The 20213-nt window shown below is 43.3% G+C and overlaps 1 protein-coding gene across 1 annotated transcript in view; it reads left to right on the forward strand.

The window, feature by feature from the left end:
- APAF1 (apoptotic peptidase activating factor 1) overlaps window positions 1–20213 on the forward strand; it is an 80801-nt gene that overhangs the window by 37828 nt on the left and 22760 nt on the right. Inside the window, exons 17-20 of the mRNA XM_081080949.1 lie at window positions 3104–3265; window positions 6924–7052; window positions 13942–14067; window positions 17826–17945. Coding sequence (XP_080937075.1) covers window positions 3104–3265; window positions 6924–7052; window positions 13942–14067; window positions 17826–17945 — 537 coding nt within the window. The remainder of the gene's footprint in view (window positions 1–3103; window positions 3266–6923; window positions 7053–13941; window positions 14068–17825; window positions 17946–20213) is intronic.

The raw sequence follows: 20213 nt of genomic DNA on the forward strand, positions 1-20213 counted from the left end.
TTGCTTGCTCCAGTAATGGAGGAACCCAAGGTTCCCTGCCTGCCACGGCCCGGCTCTTAGCTCCAGTGACAGCAACAAAGTTTCAATTATAGAAGCTAAACAAACCCCAGATACCTGCTTTCAGCAGGCTGTGGCCTCAGAGCTGGAGCTGGCTCTCAGCTCCAGTGACAGCAATGAAGTTTCAATTATAGAAGGTAAATAAATCCCAGAATAAAAAATAAAAAAGAAAAGAAAAAGGAGAGGCTGGGAGCTTCAGTCACCGGCCAGGCTGAAAACAGCCCTCAGCCCCTCACCCAGGCTGGCCAGGCACCCCAGTGGGGACCCCCACCCTAAAGGGGGTGTAGCCAGCCTGAAAACAGCCATCAGCCCCTCATCCAGGCTGGCCAGGCACCCAAGCAGGACCCCCATCCTGATCCGGGACACCCTTCAGGGCAAACCAGCTGGCCCCCACCCGTGCACCAGGCCTCTATCTTATATAGTAAAAGGGTAATGTGCAAACTGACCCTAATAGCAGAAAGACTGGGAATGACTGGTTACTATGACACACACTGACCACCAAGGGGCAGATGCTCAATGCAGGAGCTGCCCTCTGGTGGTCAGTGCGCTCCCACATGGGGGAGCTCTGCTTAGCCACAAGCCAGGCTGATGGCTGCCAGTACAGCAGTGGTGGTGGGAGCCTCCCCTGCCTCCTCAGCAGCACTAGGGATGTCTGACTGCAGCTTAGGTCTGCTCTCCGCTGGCAAGTGGATATCCCCCGAGGGCTGCCGGGCTGCCAGAGGGATGTCTGATTGCCATCTTAGGCCCAATCCCCCGGGGAGCGGGCCTAAGCCAGCAGGTGGTCATCCCCCGAGGGGTCCCAGACTGCAAGAGGGCACAGGCCGGGCTGAGGGACCCCCCCCCCCCCCCAGTGCACAAATTTTTGTGCACCGGGCCTCTAGTATAAAATAAATATCAAAAATATAAGTCTTTGTTTTACTATGGTTGCAAATATCAAAAAATTTCTATATGTGATACGGCACCAGATTTAAGTTAGGGTTTTTCAAAATGCTGACACGCCGAGCTCAAAAGGTTCGCCATCACTGCCCTAGGAGATGTATCGGTGAAGAAATTGCTTCGGCATATGTCTGAGATTTTGTTGCCTTTGGATTCCTCTAGTATTTTTATGGTTTTCCGTCTTACATTTAAGTCCTTTATCCATTTTGAGTTTATTTTTGTGTATGGTGTAAGTTGGTGGTCTAGTTTCATTTTTTTTGCATGTATCTGTCCAATTTTCCCAGCACCATTTATTGAAGAGACTGTCTTGACTCCATTGTATGTTCTTGCCTCCTTTGTCAAATATTAATTGAGCATATTGGTTCGGGTCGATTTCTGGGTTCTCTATTATATTCCATTGATCTATATGTCTGTTCTTGTGCCAGTACCAGGCAGTTTTGAGAACAGTGGCTTTGTAATACAGCTTCATATCTCCTATCAAATTTCTGTATTCTCCCTCCCATATATTAAGCACTAATTGTCACTTCTAGGCAGGGTAATTTTGAGGGCTTATTTCAGCTAGTGTTTCTATATATGTTTCTTTTAGTTCTTAGTGTTTTTTTTGTGTTTTGTTTTTTTGCCTACAGTTTACTTGTCCATAGTTTTTAATGACCTTTAAAACTATGCAACGCCTTCTTCAGAAAGTATTCTTTTATAACATCCATCTGGTTCTGAGTATGTATGTACGTATCTATCTGTATACCTATGTTGGTAGGTAGGTAGGTAAATAGATAAATGAAAGAAAGAAAAAGGAAGGAAGGGAGGGAGGGAGGGAGGAAAGAGAAAGAAAGAAAGAAAGAAGGAAGGAAGGAAGGAAGGAAGGAAGGAAGGAAGGAAGGAAGGAAAGAGAGGAAGAAAGAAAGGCAATTGCTTGGGTTGTCTTCCGATATCTACTTGTAAATGTTTTCTGTTTAGTTCAGTCATTTTCATGTGTCTTGTATTTCTCTGGTAAGGTTGAATATAGGTTTATGATTGGCAGAGACCTTGTCATCTTCTTGTTGTATCTCTTTGATGTTCATAGAACACAGTTAAACTTAAAACATGCAAACAATTCATTGTATTGGCATATACCTCTTCAAAGGAAATACTTGAACCCCTTTGGGCACTTTTTTTGTTAGATTCTCTAGAAAAGGAGATACGTTAAAGCTACTAGGTGCTCCTAAATTATAGCAAGGTAAATTCTCTTGATACTGATCCTCTGGTTGAATCTTCCTTAATTTTAATTTTAATAAAATAAATATTTTTATTGATTACAGAAAGGAAGGGAGAGGGAGAGAGAGATAGAAACATCAATGATGAGAGAGAATCGTTGGTCGGCTGCCTCCTCTACATCCCCACTGGGGACTGAGCCTGCAACCCAGGCATGTGCCCTGACCAGGAATTGAACCATGACCTTCTGGCTCACAGGTCAACACTCAACCACTGAGCCATGCCAGCCGGGCTGGCTGTCATTTTTAATGTTGAACTCCTGATGTCAGACTCTTTAGATCTTTTGTGTTGATCTGATGGGGTATTCAGAGAAAAATCTTCAGTCTTCTATCTGTAGAGTATGTCTGTCTAACAAGTTCTGAGAAGATTTCCAGGCAGAGCTTTCAGCATATCTTCTAATTTCCCTTTTTACAGAATGGTATCTCTGGATGCTAGATTATAACTTGGCTTGGACTGGGTCCTGTGTTCACATCTACTGCATGCTGTCATGCAGTAGATGTGAAGCGCATTTCACACGTGGCACAGCAGAGGGCAGCAGTGGCAAGTTGTTCGTCTTCATCTCACTTTTCTTCCAAGCTCATCCTACTGTCCACACAGCTTTCTCCACACATGCAAGGCTCTTTGAACATTTTATTTAGTTTTCCATTCTGCATTTCAGGCAGTGCTTCTAATTGTTTTCTTTTTAGGAATATACTGAATGAAACTGGAGTTCTTAATTTAAAAGTTTTATAAAAATAATAAATAAAAATAATCATTAGGTAAAGTGAGTAGTTTGCGGGATATTTAATCCTTGTGGCATCCTAGAGGTGTGATTTGAGATGAAAATAAACTTAAAATGTTTTGGTTATGTTTGTAATTAAAGCTTTGGGATGTGAAATCAGCAAATGAGAGGAAAAGCATTAATGTGAAGCAGTTCTTCCTAAGTTCAGAGGAGCCTCAAGAGGATATAGAAGTGATCGTGAAATGTTGTTCGTGGTCTTCTGACGGTTCTAAGATAATGGTGGCAGCAAAAAATAAAATCTTTGTAAGTACCAATATTTTAAAAAGCCAAATTTAAAGAAAATTAAAACTTCTGTTGATTTTTGCATTTTTACATTGTTTATTGAAATAAATAAAGTATAGCTACATGATTTAGCTCTGTGCTCTAGGGAATGTCGATAGGCCTTGTGAGAAAAGGTCTCCATGGTCATACAGGTTTAGGAATGGCATGTATTGCTTCCCTCTTATAAGTAATTAGTGTGTACTAACCTATTTAAGGCTTCAAGAAGTCCTACAGTACAGAAACAATTGGTGTTGTTTAATCCAGTGTTCCTCAGATTTATTAAGAGCATAGAATACTTTCTGTATCACTTCTTGTTGTTGTTTTAAAATTTTGAATATGTTGATTCAGGTGATTAAAACTTTTTTTTTAATCCTCACCTGAGGACATGTTTTCATTGATCTTGGAGCTAGAGGGAAGGAGAGAGCTAGAGAGAGAGAGAGAGAGAGAGAGAGAGAGAGAGAGAGAGAGAGAGAGAGAGAAATAAATCTTAATTGGCTTCCTCCTGTAAGCACCCGAACTCTAGGGATCAAACTCGAAACCTGGGTACATGCCCTGATCAGGAATCGAACCTGCAACCCTTCGGTGTACAGGATGACGCCCCAACCACCTGGCCAGGATTTAGGTGATTTTCAGAGTGCTTTCTTACCCCTAAAATTTTGTGATTTTGTGACTGATAAGCAAAAAATATTCATCAGTGCCTGAAGACAATTGTGAGATTTCTATGAAGTAAATGAGGAAGATATGCAAAAAAGTAAAAGACAAGGAAATGCCTTCCTCCTCTTTCAAATCTAATAATAGCTTATATTTGTAATTTCTTTTCATATAAATACCCAAGGGACAAGCAGATTGCAATTGCCCAATGATAATAATGAGACAAATGAGGTTTAGAACAGCCAAGGAATTTGTTCAAAGTTACATCATGACTTGGAGAGCCAGGTTTTATGGCTCAGCAACATTCCATTCTAACAGTAATTTTAGAAGATTTGAATAAGAGATATTACAGTTTTATTTTTAGCTTTATTGAGGTATAATTGACAAATAAAATAAAAGATATTTGAAGTGTATAATGTGATGATTTGATAAATCACTATACACTATGAAAGGATTCCCCCAATCAAAATAATACAACTGTTATCTCACATGTTTACCTTTTTTTGATGAGAACATTTAAGTTTTATTCTCTTCAGAAATTTCAGTTATGCAATAGTGTTCTTAACTATAGTCACCATGTTATACATTAGATCCTAAGACCTTATTCATCTTATAACTGAAAGTCTATATTCTTTTACTAACTTCTCCCTTTTCCCCTCATTTCAGATATTACATTTTAAAGAACACATTGAAATATACCATATAGTTATATAAAAACTCACTGAGGTATTGTTTACGTTATTATTATCGATCTAGTAGCTGTGACCCTTGGATCTTGGCTGCTTATAGGTTTATACCCCTTTATCAGGAAACTAAATAAAAATATCTCCTTTTGTCTTAAATTTGTGAAAGACTATAAGAACAGAAAAGAAACCACTACATTTACAACTTGAAGATTACAAATATTTTTTGTTATAAAATATATAGATGTAAAATTTGCCACTTTAACCATTTTAAAATGTACAACTTAGTGACATTAATCATATTTACAGCAGTGTACAACTGTCACCACTGTTGCTAAAAATATTTTTCATTCCAAACAGAAACCCTAACCCTATAACTAGTATAAAAACTCCATATCCCTTTCTCCCTGGAATCTCTAGCGACCTCTGATCTAATCTTTGATTTTGCCTATTCTTATTTAATGTAAGTGGAATCATAAAATACTGAACCTTTTGTGTCTGGTTTATTTCATTTAGCATACTATTTTCAAGGTTCATCCATATTGGAGCATGTACCAGAACTTTTATGGCTACCTAATTTTTCATTCTATGGATAGATCACATTTTATCCTTTCATTTGCTGATGGACATTTGGGTTGTTTTCAACTGTTGGCTATTATGAGTAATGTTGCGATGAACATTGGAATGCAAGTATCTGTTTGATCCTCTATTCTCAATTCTTTTGTGTATGTACCTGGAGATGGAAGTGCTGGGTCATAGGGCAATTCTGTACTTAGCTTTTTGAGGAACCACCACATTTTTCCATAGCATCTGCACCATTTATATCCCCATTAGCAATGTACAACAGCTCCAATTTCTCCATATCCTTGTCAACACTTATTTTTCCTTTATTGTGTTATAATCACGCTATTACATGAAGTGGTATCCCATTGTAGCTTGATTTGCATTTCCGTAGTGATTAATGGTATTGAGCAGTATTTGAACATTTTAGAAGATATGTTACAATGAGAGAGGGAAATAGTTTTATATTGCATGAAATGCCTTCTTATTTTAAAAATCTAGACCAGTTCCTTATTTTACCTGCTAAAATAAAGCTACCCGCCCCAGCTGGTTTGGCTCAGTGGATAGAGCGTCGACCTGTGAACTGAAGGTTCGATTCCGGTCAAGGGCATATGCCCAGGTTGTGGGGTCGATCCCCAGTAGGGGATATGCAGGAGACAGCCAATCAACGATTCTCTCTCATCGTTGATGTTTCTATCTCTCTCTTCCTCTTCCTCTCTGACACTAATAAAAAAATATTAAAAATAAAATAAAGCTACCCTAAGATCGCCCTTAACTACATGTAGATCCCAATTTCTTACTTTTGGTCTCTCCATTCCCCTCCTCTTATTTCTTTCCAGCTCTTTTGTGTTGTTAGTTCACACCTATTGTTAGGTATCTTCTTTTTGCTACTCAATAATCAGGATAGCTGGCTATATCATATTTGCCAAGTTTCCTCTCTCACTCTCAGCCATTAATTTTTAAAAATGACCTGTCCTGGAAGGCATTTTAAGTATGATTCCCTGTCCTTTGTGGTTCACCCCTGATGCTGTGCTGCGTACCATCTATGCATGCTGCATTCCCAGGACATTTTCATGGCTTATTTTCCTTTGTAAGACTGCCTTGCCCTTACATTGCTATACTGTATATATATTGGTATCAGTGTTTGTATCATTTGGAAAAAATTTTGAAGAGTATACTCAGCATTTAAAAATATTTCAAAAATTGAAATGAAGTTTGAGTTACTCAAAAGTAGCTCTTCTTTGGTTAAAAAATGGGAAAATGATTGATTATAATGGAGTAATTTGGTAGCTCTGAAGAGAACTAGAAATGATTGAACTAATTTCATTTTAGCAAGCCTCTGCAATATATTATTTTGATCATCTTCATTTGTGATTATCCATTTTCTTTTTTGAATAAACAAGCATTAGGAAGAACTGCTCTATATGTTAATTGGGCTACTCCATTTTTTTTCCACAGGGGTTCTGTTTCTCTCTAGGCCAGAGAGATCATCTGTGATAAACTTTCTTTTATAGGAAACATGTTTCAAGATGAGTGATATTTTAAGAGTATATATGTATTGATTTATATCTTATGACTGTTAATAATATGCTAATTATCAGTAATTATAGTGTATTTTCAGGGTTTATACTTTATATTTGAAATGGCGGGATATTCTTTTAGAAATAAATTTTGATTCAGTTTGGATATAGCTTATTTTTAAAAATATTTTACTTTCATAGCTTCTCTCTTTTTTATGTTGACAGCTTCTTGACATTAATACCAGTGGCCTATTGACAGAAATCCATATAGGCCATAATAGCACCATCCGGTACTGTGACTTCTCCCCCCATAACCATTTGGCAGTGGTGGCTTTATCCCAGTACTGTGTGGAGGTGAGTAATTGAATTTACGCTGTGAAGTCTGGGCCTCCAGAGGTACAAGGATGATGAAGAATGGGCTGCTTAAACCATTAACTGCTGAGGATGTTTGCTTGGGAAATTGTATTTTCTTCATGGCATAATGACTTGTAGCTTTAAACTAGATGGCTATCTTTATTACTTTAGCAGGTTAAAGACTTGACTGTATGACAAATCATACTGGGGATGACAGTATTATTCACCAAGTATTTGTTGGATGGGTACTATGTGCCATGGTCTGAGGAAACAGTGGAATGACCACTGTTTTTCGAAGCAGAAACAAAGCATCTCTTAAACAATAGGCATAGGCTCTTCTGTAAAAGTAATGATGAGAGCTGAGTCCAGTTAAGATTTCTTAGATCACTGAGAAGGATAAGATGGAAGATCCTATCTAATAAAAGAGAAACATGGTAATTAGCCGTACATCTGTTACCCTTCCCATTGGCTAATCAGTGCAATATGCAAATTAACTGCCAGCCAAGATGGCAGCCGGCAGCCAGGCAGCTTGAAGCTAACATGAGGCTTGCTTGCTTCAGTGACGGAGGACTCCAGTATTCCCTGCCTGATTGCCGGCCTCTGAGCTTGCAGTTTGAAACATTGTTACAAATATAGAAGCTAAACAAAACCCCAGAAACCTGCTTTCAGCCCGCCAGGATCTCAGAGCTAGAGTTGATACAGTGTTTCGATTATAGAACCCAAACAAACCAGATACCAGCTTTCAGCAGCAGAGGCCTCAGAGCTGGAGCCAGAGCTAAAGCTGTCCCAGAATAAAAAAAAAAGAAAAAAAGGAGCAGTTGGGAGCTTCAGTCACCCGCCAGCCTGAAAACAGCCCTCAGCCCCTCACCCAGACTGGCCAGGCACCCCAGTGGGGACCCCCACCCTGAAGGGTGTGTGAACAGCTGCAAACAGCCATCAGCCCCTCACTCTGGCTGGCCAGGCACCCCAGTGGGGACCCCACCCTGATCCAGGACACCCTTCAGGGCAAACCAGCCAGCCCCCACCCGTGCACCAGGCCTCTATCCTATATAAGGGTAATATGCCTCCCAGCACCGGAATCAGTGTGACAGGGGGCAGTGCCCAAACTCCCTGATCGCCCTGTGGCTCTGTGTGTGACAGGGGGTGGGGCCACAACCTCCCTATCCACCCTGCTCTGTTTGTGACAGGGGAAGGCGCCCGAACCCCCTCCCTGATCAGCCCTGCTCTGTGCCTGATAGGGGGGAGCTCCCCAACCCCCTGATCGCCCTACGGCTCTGTGTGTGACAGGGTGCGGCGCCCCAACCCTGATTGGCCCTGCTCTGTGTGTGACGGGGTGGGGCCACAACCTCCCTATCCACCCTGCTCTGTTCGTGACAGGGGAAGGCGCCCGAACCCCCTGATCAGCCCTGCTCTGTGCCTGATAGGGGGGAGCTCCCCAACCCCCTGATCGCCCTACGGCTCTGTGTGTGACAGGGTGCGGCGCCCCAACCCTGATTGGCCCTGCTCTGTGTGTGACAGGGTGCAGCGCCCCAACCCTCTTCCCCCCACCCCCCCACGGGCCCTGCTCTGTGTGTGACGGGGTAGAGCCATAACCTCCCCATCAGCCCTGCCCTGAGTGTGAGAGTGGCGGTGCCCCAACCCCCTGATCGGCCCTGTTCTGTGGGTGATAGAGGGCGGCGCCCCAACCACCCCCACGGACCTTGCTCTGTGTGTGATGGGGTAGAGCCATAACCTCCCCATCGGCCCTGCCCTGAGTATGACAGTGGCAGCGCCCCAACCCCCTCATCGGCCCTGCTCTGTGGGTGATAGAGGGCGGCGCCCCAACCCCCTGATCCTCCCTGCTCTGTGTGTGACAGGGGGCGGTGCCCCAACTCCCCTGTCAGCCCTACTCTCTGAGTGACGGGGGAGCTCCTCAACCCCCTGATGGGCCCTGCTCTGTGCGTGACAGGGGGAAGTGCCCCAACCCCCTGATTGGCCCTGCTCTGTGCGTGATAGGGGGTGGTGCCCCAACCCCCTGATGGGCCCTGCTCTGTGAGTGACAGGGGGCAGCACCCCAACCCCCTGATTGGCCCTGCTCTGTGCGTGATAGGAGGTGGCACCCCAACCCCCTGATTGGCCCTGCCTTGAATGTGACAGGGGGCGGTGCCCCAACCCCCCAATTGGCCCTACCCTGAGCGTGACTGAAGGTGGCATCGCAACCTCCCAATCTGCCCTGCTCTGTGCATGACAGGGGGCGGCGCCCCAACTCCCCAATCGGCCCTGCTCTGAGCGTGACTGAAGGTGGCATCGCAACCTCCCAATCTGCCCTGCTCTGTGCATGACAGGGGAAGGCACCCAACTCCCCAATCGGCCCTGCTCTGAGCCCAACCAGGGGCTGCACCTAGGGATTGGGCCTGCCCTCTGCCACCCGGGAGCAGGCCTAAGCCAGCAGGTCGTTATCTCCCGAGGGGTCCCAGACTGCGAGAGGGCACAGGCCGGGCTGAGGGACCCCCTCCCCCCCGAGTGCACAAATTTTTGTGCACTGGGCCTCTAGTATATTTATAATTGGTTAATGTAGGATGTTCATAGCTAAGCACTAATGAATAAAATGACTCTTTTGTTTGTAATTTAGAACTTAACCTGATAGGTTTATATTCAGAGTCTGTGCCTCTGGCCCTGGAAGAATCCTACCCAGTGAATTGGTATATTTTTTAAAAAAGCAATGAATTCCCTGATATTTTTCCTCCAAAGACGGTTTTTCCATGCTTTGTTACTACCCATTTCTTAAGTGGTTCTTACTACCAGGTAATTTGAAGTCCTTTCTGATTACAGCCCATGAAAATGAGGATGGGCCTTTATCTGGAAAATTATTTGGTTCACAGGTTCTCTTCAAAGGAAGCTTGACTACTGTAAGCACTTCTTCAGTGTTCTGTGCTTATTTCAGCAATTTTTAGTGAGTTTGCCAATCTTGCCCTACTCTGAAGGGGTGTGTGTGTGTGTGTGTGTGTGTGTGTGTGTGTGTGTGTGTCTGTTTGTATGTGTATGTGTGTAAGTGTGAGAGAGAGAGAGTTGCTGAACTATAGACATTCAGTATGGAGAGACAGATGAAATGAGAGTGATGGATGATTTCTGTAAGTTCCTCGTAATTCTAAGTTCAGCAATGTGACTTAGAATTTCCCTGCCAAGAATCGTTCCAGTGGGAGCAGAGGCAGTGAGTGTGAACAAACTCCAGTCCTATTTGAAACAGTGGGGAGTAGGGTTCTGTGGGCAGTGTTCTCTTTGGTAGAGGCCTTGGATTGAAATTTTCAGATCTGCTAGGAATCTTGCACCTTACCTGGAGATTTTCAAGGTAGGTGTGGTTGGAAATTTCCCCTTTCTGGATTTTTTTTTTTTTAATCCTCACCTGAGAATATACGTGTTTTTTTTTTTTTTTTTTTTTTTTTTAAACAAATCATTATTATTATTGATTTTGGACAGTGAGAAAGGGAGAGAAAGAAACATCAATGTGAGAGAGCAATATCGGTCTGTTGCCTCTCTTACGTGCCCTGAGTAGAGATCGAACCTGCAAACTTTTTGGTGTAGGGGACAATGCACCAACCAACCAGTCACCTGGTTAGGGCCTGCTCTGAGTTTTGTCAGGATTTTTTAGGAGGTGTGGAGATGCAACCCATCTTTCTGCTTTTCCTGTAACTTCTAAAATCTTTATCCTATTCTTAGAAAGCTCCTGGGAACATTATCTTTTCTTCTTGAAATACAGGGATGAGGTTTGGGAGGCTCCGGGTAACAAAGAAATGATGGGGGGAGAACTAAAAAGGAAGAGAGGGAAGGATTTCAAGGGAGATTTTTCAGTAGTGTAACCACTTTCATCTCTGTGTCCCACCTTGGACTCTAGAGATAAGGCAGAGAAAATTTCATGTACTTAATTTGTAGCCATAGAACTCACTGATTGAAAACCACTGGGCATGTGATGAAGCACTTGTTTGTCCATGCTATTCTGAAATCATAAAGTAGGTCTCTAATTCAGAGTGTAATGAGAGGAACTCGGGCACATATGGTACTTCATTAGACTGGAATATATTTGAGTCATTTACAGCAGTACTGAGGACAGAATACAGCCAGGCTGGTGGTAGACACTGACAATTTGTAACAAGCATGAATAACAGGAGAAATGTGTACATGTACAGTTAGTACCTTCATTTGTTATAGGATTTTGCAATCAGTTAAAATGAGGATTAGATGACAGTGGAAAATAGTCTGAATATAGAAGCTTCTTGTGTTTATCTATTTTTTTAAATTGATTTTTAAAAAACACATAAAACGTTTGCATGATTCTACACCAAAGCTTTATAATAAGTTATACTCAGAGAAGCCTTGCTTTCATCATTATCCCTTCCCGTCCACTCTTTTCCACCCTGTCCATAGATAACCATTTTGGTTTTTGTTTAACATTCCAATGTTTCTTTTTGCATATATAAGCAAGTATTTATACGTACTGTTTATCTCCACATTTGTATACATTTATATATTTACCGTTTCTTATTTTTTTGTATTGCATAGTGTGTATATACATATATGTATGTATTCTTCTACAGAAATATATATACTCTGCTTTGTTTTTGTAAACAGCATTGCCCAGAAACTAGTCATTATCAGGATGCTTTTCTCATTACTGTTTTTGTCCTCATAGTAATCCATTCAGTGGGTAATATATGTAATTTATTCAGTTGGTCCTGTTGGTCATTTGAGTTGTTTCCAGTTTTTTGCGATAAAAAATAATAAAATGCTCTGACCAGGTGGCTCAGTTGGTTGGAGTGTTGTCCCATGCACCAAAAGGTTATGGTTTGATTCTAGTTAGGGCATACACCTAGGTTGTGGGTCCTATCCCTAGTTCAGATGTGTACCGAGGCAATAATAAATGTTTTTTTCTCTCTCTCTGCCCCCCTTCCTCTCAAATTAATAAACATATCCTAGGGTGAACATAAAAATAAATAAATAAATAAATAAATAAAATAATGAAATCAATGAATAGTCTGCACAACTCATTTATTATCTACTAGAGGCCCGGTGCACAAAAATTTGTGCACTGGGGGGAAGGGGGGTTTCCCTCAGCCTGGCCTGTGCCCTCTCACAGTCTGGGACCCCTTGGGAGACAACGACCTGCTGGCTTAGGCCTGCTCCCGGGTGGCAGAGGGCATGCCCAATCCCTAGGTGCAGCCCCTGGTCAGGCTCAGAGCAGGGCCGATTGGGGAGTTGGGGCGCTGCCCCGTCATGCACATAGCAGGGCGGATCAGGAGGTTGCGATGCCTCCTTCAGTCACGCTCAGGGTAGGGCCAATTGGGGGCTTGGGGCACTGCCCTCTGTCACACTCAAGGCAGGGTCGATGGGGAGGTTGTGGCGCCACCCCCTGTCACGCACAGAGCAGGGCGGATCAGGTGGTTGGGGCGCTGCCCCTTGTCACTCACAGAGCAGCGCCCATCAGGTGGGTTGGGGCTCCGTACCCTGTCACGCACAGAGCAGGGTCGATCAGGGGGTTGGGGAGCTCCCCCCGTCACGCACAGAGCAGGGCCCATCAGGGGGTTGGGGAGCTCCCCCCTGTCACGCACAGAGCAGGGCCGATCATGGGGTTGAAGAGCTCCCCCCTGTCACTCACAGAGTAGAGCCGATAGGGGAGTTGGGGCACCGCCCCCTGTCACACACAGCAGGGTGGATCAGGGGGTTGGGGCGCCGCACCCTGTCACAATCAGGGCAGGGCTGATGGGGAGGTTATGGCTCTACCCTGTCACACACAGCAGGGCCTGTGGCGGGGAGGGGGTTTGGGGCACCACACCCTGTCACACACAGAGCCGCAGGGTGATCAGGGGGTTGGGGAGCTCCCCCCTATCAGGCACAGAACAGGGCTGATCAGGGGGTTCGGGCGCCTTCCCCTGTCACAAACAGAGCAGGGTGGATAGGGAGGTTGTGGCCCCGCCCCCTGTCACACACAGAGCCACAGGGCGATCAGGGAGTTTGGGTGCTGCCCCCTGTCACACTGATCCCGGTGCCTGGAGGCCTCGCGGCTCCGCTGATCCCGGTGCTGAGAGGCATATTACCCTTTTACTATATAGGATAGAGGCCTGGTGCATGGGTGGTGGCTGGCTGGTTTGCCCTGAAGGGTGTCCTGGATCAGGGTGGGGTCCCCACTGGGGTGCCTGGCCAGCCTGGGTGAAGGGCTAATGGCTGTTTGCAGCTGTTCACACACCCTTCAGGGTGGGGGTCCCCACTGGGGTGCCTGGCCAGTCTGGGTGAGGGGCTGAGGGCTGTTTTCAGGCTGGCGGGTGACTGAAGCTCCCAACTGCTCCTTTTTTTCTTTTTTTTTTATTCTGGGACAGCTTTAGCTCTGAGGCTTGGCTGCTGAAAGCAGGTATCTGGTTTGTTTGGGTTCTATAATCGAAACACTGTTTCAACTCCAGCTCTGAGCTCCTCGCTGGCTGAAAGCAGGTTTCTGGGGTTTTGTTTAGCTTCTATATTTGTAACAATGTTTCAAACTGCAAGCTCAGAGGCCAGCAAGGCAGGCGGGGAACATTGGAGTCCTCCGTCACTGAAGCAAGCAAGCCTCATGTTAGCTTCAAGCTGCCTGGCTGCCGGCTGCCATCTTGGCTGGCAGTTAATTTGCATATTGCCCTGATTAGCCAATGGGAAGGGTAGCAGACGTATGGCTAATTACCATGTTTCTCTTTTATTAGATAGGATAATAATGAAAGTGTAATATGCTAATTAGACTGAACAGCCAAACGACCTTCCGGATGTCCTTCTGGACGAAACCAGGGCTGCGAAGGCTGAGCCCCTTGCACGAATTTTGTGCATAGGGCCTCTAGTACATATATAAAATGCTTATGATTGTGACTTCCTGTATGCTGTACTTATTCTGTAGTTGTGGAATGTGGACTCCTGTTTAAAAGTGGCTGATTGCAGAGGACATTTAAGTTGGGTTCATTGTGTGATGTTTTCTCCTGATGGATCATCGTTTTTGACATCTTCTGATGACCAAACAATCAGGGTGAGAAATACTGACATTTTTGTTTTAGACATTTATTGATGGTAAGCTAAACCTCCTACAAATTAAGAAATTGATGGGCTGTATCGGGGGAAGTGAAATAGGAAACCAGTACATTTAGATTTATCCTTGAAAAGTGCTGTTATGTGGACATAACAGTTTCATTCATTTAGGACATGTTCATTGAATATTACTATGGGCCAGGTACTGGAGGAGTCCAGTGATTAAACTGTATTTTGGTTAATTTAAATATGTTACATTTTATTCCTCAGAGTAGTATTGACTATTTCCTCTACCTTGAATTCCCACATATAGTTTCTTGCCAAATCCAAGGATCCTACCTTTCCATTTTCTATCATTTATTTCTACTTTTCCATTTCAAGTTTAAATACTCATTACCTGTTGCCTCTCTTGTATTAGATTCTGCCTTGGTTTTCTACGTGTTGCTTCTAAGATATTTTCCTTATGTGTATATAGCCATGTCATTTTTGCTAAAACAACAACCAGATAGTGGCTCCTTTGCATACCAAAGTAAATGTGTACTAAATCTCCTATCAAATTTTTCTACAGTATGGCCTCATTCTGCTGCAGTCTGTCTTCTAGTTTATTTCTATAGGTGACCTACACTAAACTGCTCACATTTCCCCAAGCATATAGTTTCTTGCCTCTTTACTTTTGCTTATGTGGTTTCTTGTGTTTGGAATACCCGACTTCTCCGTACCTCTCCTTATTAAAATCCTAACGGTCCTACAAGCCACAAGACTCCTCTGAAGCCTTAACTAGTGTTTCATTTGGGGGACTGTAACTCTAAGTCATTTTCTTATGGTACTTACCAAATCCTGCCTTGGACTTCAGTATACATTTGATTTACTCCTCACCTCTAATACTCCGTTGCTCCTCTGACTTGTGCACATATTTTAAATGATAAATTTGTTGAGGCCAGGGACTCTGGTTTGTCTCTGTAGCATCTAGTACAGTGTTTTGTACAGATTGTAACTAAAATTCATGTAGTATATACTGTATGCCTGATGTCATTCAAAGTGCTGTACATGTGTTTGCTAATCCTCACAACAGTCTTTTTTTTTTGCTGTTCAAAGGCTCTTTTATTTATTTTTTTTAAATTAAATCTTTATGTTCAGATTATTACATTTGTTCTTCTTCCCCCCCCCCCCATAAATCCCCTCCAACCAGTTCCCACCCTACCCCCCTCCCTCACTCCCCACCCATTGTCCTCATCCATAGGTGCACGATTTTTGTCCAGTCTCTTCCCGCATCCCCTCACCCCTTTCCCCCGCAAGAAGAGCTAGTCCACTCCCTTTCTATGCCCCTGATTCTATTATAATCACCAGTTCATTCTGTTCATCAGATTATTCACTTGATTTTCAGATTCACTTGTTGATAGATGTGTATTTGTTGTTCATAATTTGTATCTTTACCTTTTTCTTCTTCCTCTTCTTAAAGAATACCTTTCAGCATTTCATATAATACTGGTTTGGTGGTGATGAACTCCTTTAGCTTTTTCTTATCTGTGAAACTCTTTATCTGACCTTCAATTCTGAATGATAGCTTTGCTGGATAAAGTAATCTCGGTTGTAGGTTCTTGGCATTCATCACTTTGAATATTTCTTGCCACTCCCTTCTGGCCTGCATATTTTCTGTTGAGAAATCAGCTGACAGTCGTATGGGTACTCCCTTGCAGGTGACTGACTTTCTTTCTCTTGCTGCTTTTAAGATTCTCTCTTTGTCTTTTGCTCTTGGTATTTTAATTATGATGTGTCTTGGTGTGGTCCTCTTTGGATTCCTTTTGTTTGGGGTTCTCTGCGCTTCCTGGACTTGTGAGTCTATTTCTTTCACCAGGTAGGGGAAGTTTTCTGTCATTATTTCTTCAAATAGGTTTTCAATATCTTGCCCTCTCTCTTCTTCTGGCACCCCTATAATTCGGATGTTGGTACGCTTGAAGTTGTCCCAGAGGCTCCTTACACTATATTCATATTCTTCATATTTTTGGATTCTTTTTTCTTTTTGTTTTTCTGGTTGGGTGTTTTTTGCTTCTTCATATTTCAAATCTTTGACTTGATTCTTGCAATCCTCTAGTCTGCTGTTGGGAGTCTGTATAATATTCTTTATTTCAGTCAGTGTATGCTTAATTTCTAGTTGGTCCTTTATCACAACCTCGAGGGTCTCATTAGATTTCTTGTAGATCTCATTAAGTTTATCAGCAGTTTCTAGAATATTCTTGAAAAACCTTAAAAGTGTGGTTTTGAAGTCTATATCTAGTAGTTTGCTTTCCTCCATTTCTGTCATTTGTGTCCTTTTTCTTTGTCTCCGCATTTTTTATGCTTCCCTGTGTTGATAAAGTGGTTTTCTGTGCTGAGTGTCCTCTAGGGCCCAGTGGTTCAGCCTCCCCAATTACGTGAGGAGGACACTCTTGTTGCACCCCCTTGTGGCCTTTGTGCCTTGATTGTTGTAGTTATCACTGGAAGGAATTGACCTCCAGGCCAACTGGCTGTGAGAATCAGCTGTGTCTGCAGTGGGAGAACTTCTGTGCTGGAGACACACCTCTGGGGCAAGACTTGCTTCAATGGGGCTTTGGTGCTCACTTAGTCTGCCCCCTGAGTGTGTCCTTTATGGTTCCAAGGAGCTGTAAACTGGATGGTCCCACTCTGACCTCTGGGTTTCCTGTCTCCTGGATCTCTAGGGAGGTGCTAATCTAGCCTTTGCCTGAGGCTATCCAGCAAAAGCCTCAATGCAAGGGGCTTGATTGGGTCCCACCAGATCAACAGGGTGGGGCTAGCAGTTATGGCTGCTTCTCAGTGTCCCAGTAATCACTGCAAGCCCCTCCGAGAGAAAGCTGCCCTCAAGTTCCGACCAATGCCAGACAGTCCGGCTTCTCCCTTATGAGTCTGGGTCGCTAGAGACTTGCCCGGAACTGGAGCTCAGAGTCTGAGACTCCCTCCCGATTGAAAATGACAACCGCGCCCTCAGCTGCCAGCCCACTCCGCATGCACCCCCGCATCTTAGTATTTTACTTCCTTCCGCACTGTGCCTCCTCTGAGTTTCGGTATGCTTTTCTCTTTCCTTCTAGTTGTAGAATTTCCACTCAGCCAGCCTTCCTGTGGTTCTGGATGATGTCTGTTCCATCTTTTAGTTGTATTTTTGAAGTGGTTGTTTGAGGCAGCAAACTCTGGTGTTTACCTATGCCGCCATCTTGGTTTCTCTCCTCACAACAGTCTTTTGTGCAGCTGAGGAAACAGACACAGAAAGGTTAAGTCAGTGCTACACAAAGTGCCCATCTCAATAAGCTTGAGCTAGAAGGATAATCCATGTACTGCTTCTTTCATCAAGGAGTCTTGTTTAAAAAAATCACTAAGTACACTGTTAGCAGTGTGTAGTGTAGTAGAGTGGATTTACATTCTGGTACAAGCCCCTTATCTTGGTATGAAACAGTTTGAGAACCAGCAGAAGGTTCTTATCTTTGAATAGCACTGGGTTTACATAATCTATCCAAAGTTACAGGTAGAACTAGAATTTACACTAAGGCATTTGGGCTCTAGCACCCATTACTTCAATACTAACTGCTTCTTACTAGAGCATGTAATTAATAAATGTTTATTGTTGAATTATAATCAAATGATTGAATATTTTTTAGCATGATAGGCATTTTGAGTGTGAAGCTTGTTTTGTATTTTGCTGAGGCTTGTTTTTATTAAGATTTTGAGGATACAGTAATCTTATTTTGTTTTTTAAAATCTCTTAATCAGCTCTGGGAGACAAAGAAAGTTTGTGAGAACTCTGCTATAGTGTTAAAGCAAGAAATAGATGTTGTATTTCAAGAAAATGAACTGATGGTTCTGGCAGTTGACAATATAAGACGTCTGCAAGTAAGTATTTTTTAGAAAACAATTAGAAAATTTTTTAAAAAATAAGTCTTTATTGTTGAAAGTATTACATATGTCCCCTTTTTCCCCCTCATTGACCCCCTCTAGCCCTCCCCTGAGTCCCCTGCCCCAGGCCCTCACCACCCAATTGTCTGTGGCCATGGGCCATGCATATATGCATACAAGGTTCTTGGTTGAACTCACAATTCACAATTTTTCTTGTTTACTTTTGAGCTTGGGCTCAGGCACAGTTGTCTAGTATCCAACAGATGCTCAGGTATCAGTTGACTAAGTATATAGGTCTTGAGCTGAGGCTCAGATAGTATTTGGAAACATCTCATTCCTCTTCTGTTGGTATCAGTGGTCACATGTCTTGATTTGCATGGAGTCTAGGTTATCATGAGGACAAACTTGAACTTGTCCACAGCAATGATTTAGACATGTCTGTTGGAGTATGCAAGGGGGATGGGCATACCAATGGGAGTGTTATTGCAGGGAAATGATAACAGGGTCTTTGGAAGAACAAAATCACATCAAGTGAGGAAGGAGTCTGACCCATTGGAACTAAGCTGGAAGGAGCTGGGCTTCACATACTGAAATACACCTGTTTATTCACTCATTTACTCACACATTTGTTCAAAAATATTTCTTGAATGCTTCTTATGTTTCTGAAAAGGAAAAACTTTTTTAAAAAAAATATTTTTATTAATTTCAGAGCGAAAGGGAGAGGGAAAGAGAGAGAGAGAGAGAAACATCATTGATGAGAGAGAACCATTGATCAGTTGCCTCCTGCACGCCTCACACTGGGGATTGAGCCCACAACCCGAGCATGTGCCCTGACCTGGGAATCAAACTGTGATTTCCTGGTTCATAGGTCAACGCTCAACCACTGAGCCATGTCGGCCGGGCAGGAAAAAGTTTTTAAGGCAAAATTGAAAAGGTTCTATCATTTAGGGATCCAAACAGATGTACCTTAGATCTTGCCCCTCAACGAGTGGGACACATAAGAGGAAGGCATTTCTTGACTGGCTGATGAGGAAAGGAGCCCCAGAGTCAGGTCCATTGGCAGAGGATTGATAGGAGTTTTGAGTGGTGGTAATTTAGAGCAGATGTCTTCAGGATCATTGGGTTTAAGATAGATAGCAAGAAACGTAAGAGAATGCAATGAGATGGTGAAGCAGAGCTAGAAGAAAGAGAGAAACAATAGAGAAGAGGAGAAAGAAATAGCAAGGGCTTTAGACAGAGACCGGCCGAGAGTAGGCCAGAGCTGAACATGTTCTAATGCTGCAAAGCTCAGCTTGATGTAGTAGAGAGAACAGTGACTTCACTCAGGAGACCCAGGTTCAAGTCCCGGCTATATTATCATTAGCTAGTTCTGAGATGTGGAGTAAACTGCATCCCTTCTCTGAGCCTCACTTTTTTCAGTAGTCTGTGAGCTGGTTATATGGTCAAGGTGGAATTAAATCCAGGAGACAGGTACCTGGGAGTAAATTGCCTATGGCATGTGGTAGTTTTTCCTTATCTACTGTGGAGGTCAGTCAAGCTGTGAGACACCCCTACATAATGGCTTGTTCTGTATTTTACAAATTTTACGTACATCCTTAATATGTTGATGCGGATCACCTGATGCCCTGTATTTCTGGGATGGATTGGGATGTGGGTTGAATGTGAATTCCTCATTAATTTAGCAAACTGGTTCTTCACCTTGGGAGATTTTTTACTGCAGTATTTTTGTCTTCAGTGTTCTCATGCTTCTATTTCCTTTACTAAATTTTTGCAACCTTTCTTTAACAGTTATCATTACTGTGAGACTTAAAAAAAAGTTATTTATATATATAAAAGCCTAAGCAACCATTACGACCGGTCGACCAAACAACTGGTCGACCGGTCACTATGATGTGCACTGACCACCAGGGTTCAGACGCTCAATACAGGAGCTGCTCCCTGGTGGCCGTTGCGCTCCCACAGCCAACATCCTGCAGTTGGCCAACCTCCCACAGTCCCTCCCTCTGGCTGGCCGGCCCCCATCAGCCCCTATCAGGACTGGGTGAGATAGCCCTGATTGGCTCCGATCCCCAGCCAGCCTGAGAAACCCCATCCATGCACAAATTCGTGCACCGGGCCTCTAGTCTGACTGTTGCCTTTTTATTCTATGGCAATGATTGTGGGAGACTTTTGAGGATAGTATTTTTCTCTTCTTAGAAGCTCAGCCATTTAGGGACAAATAATAGTTGCTTTAAGTGAACAAAACATTTTTTAGTCACTTCTTTA

The sequence above is a fragment of the Myotis nattereri genome, assembly GCF_964212035.1.
Source record: "Myotis nattereri genome assembly, chromosome: 2".
NCBI lineage: Eukaryota > Metazoa > Chordata > Mammalia > Chiroptera > Vespertilionidae > Myotis > Myotis nattereri.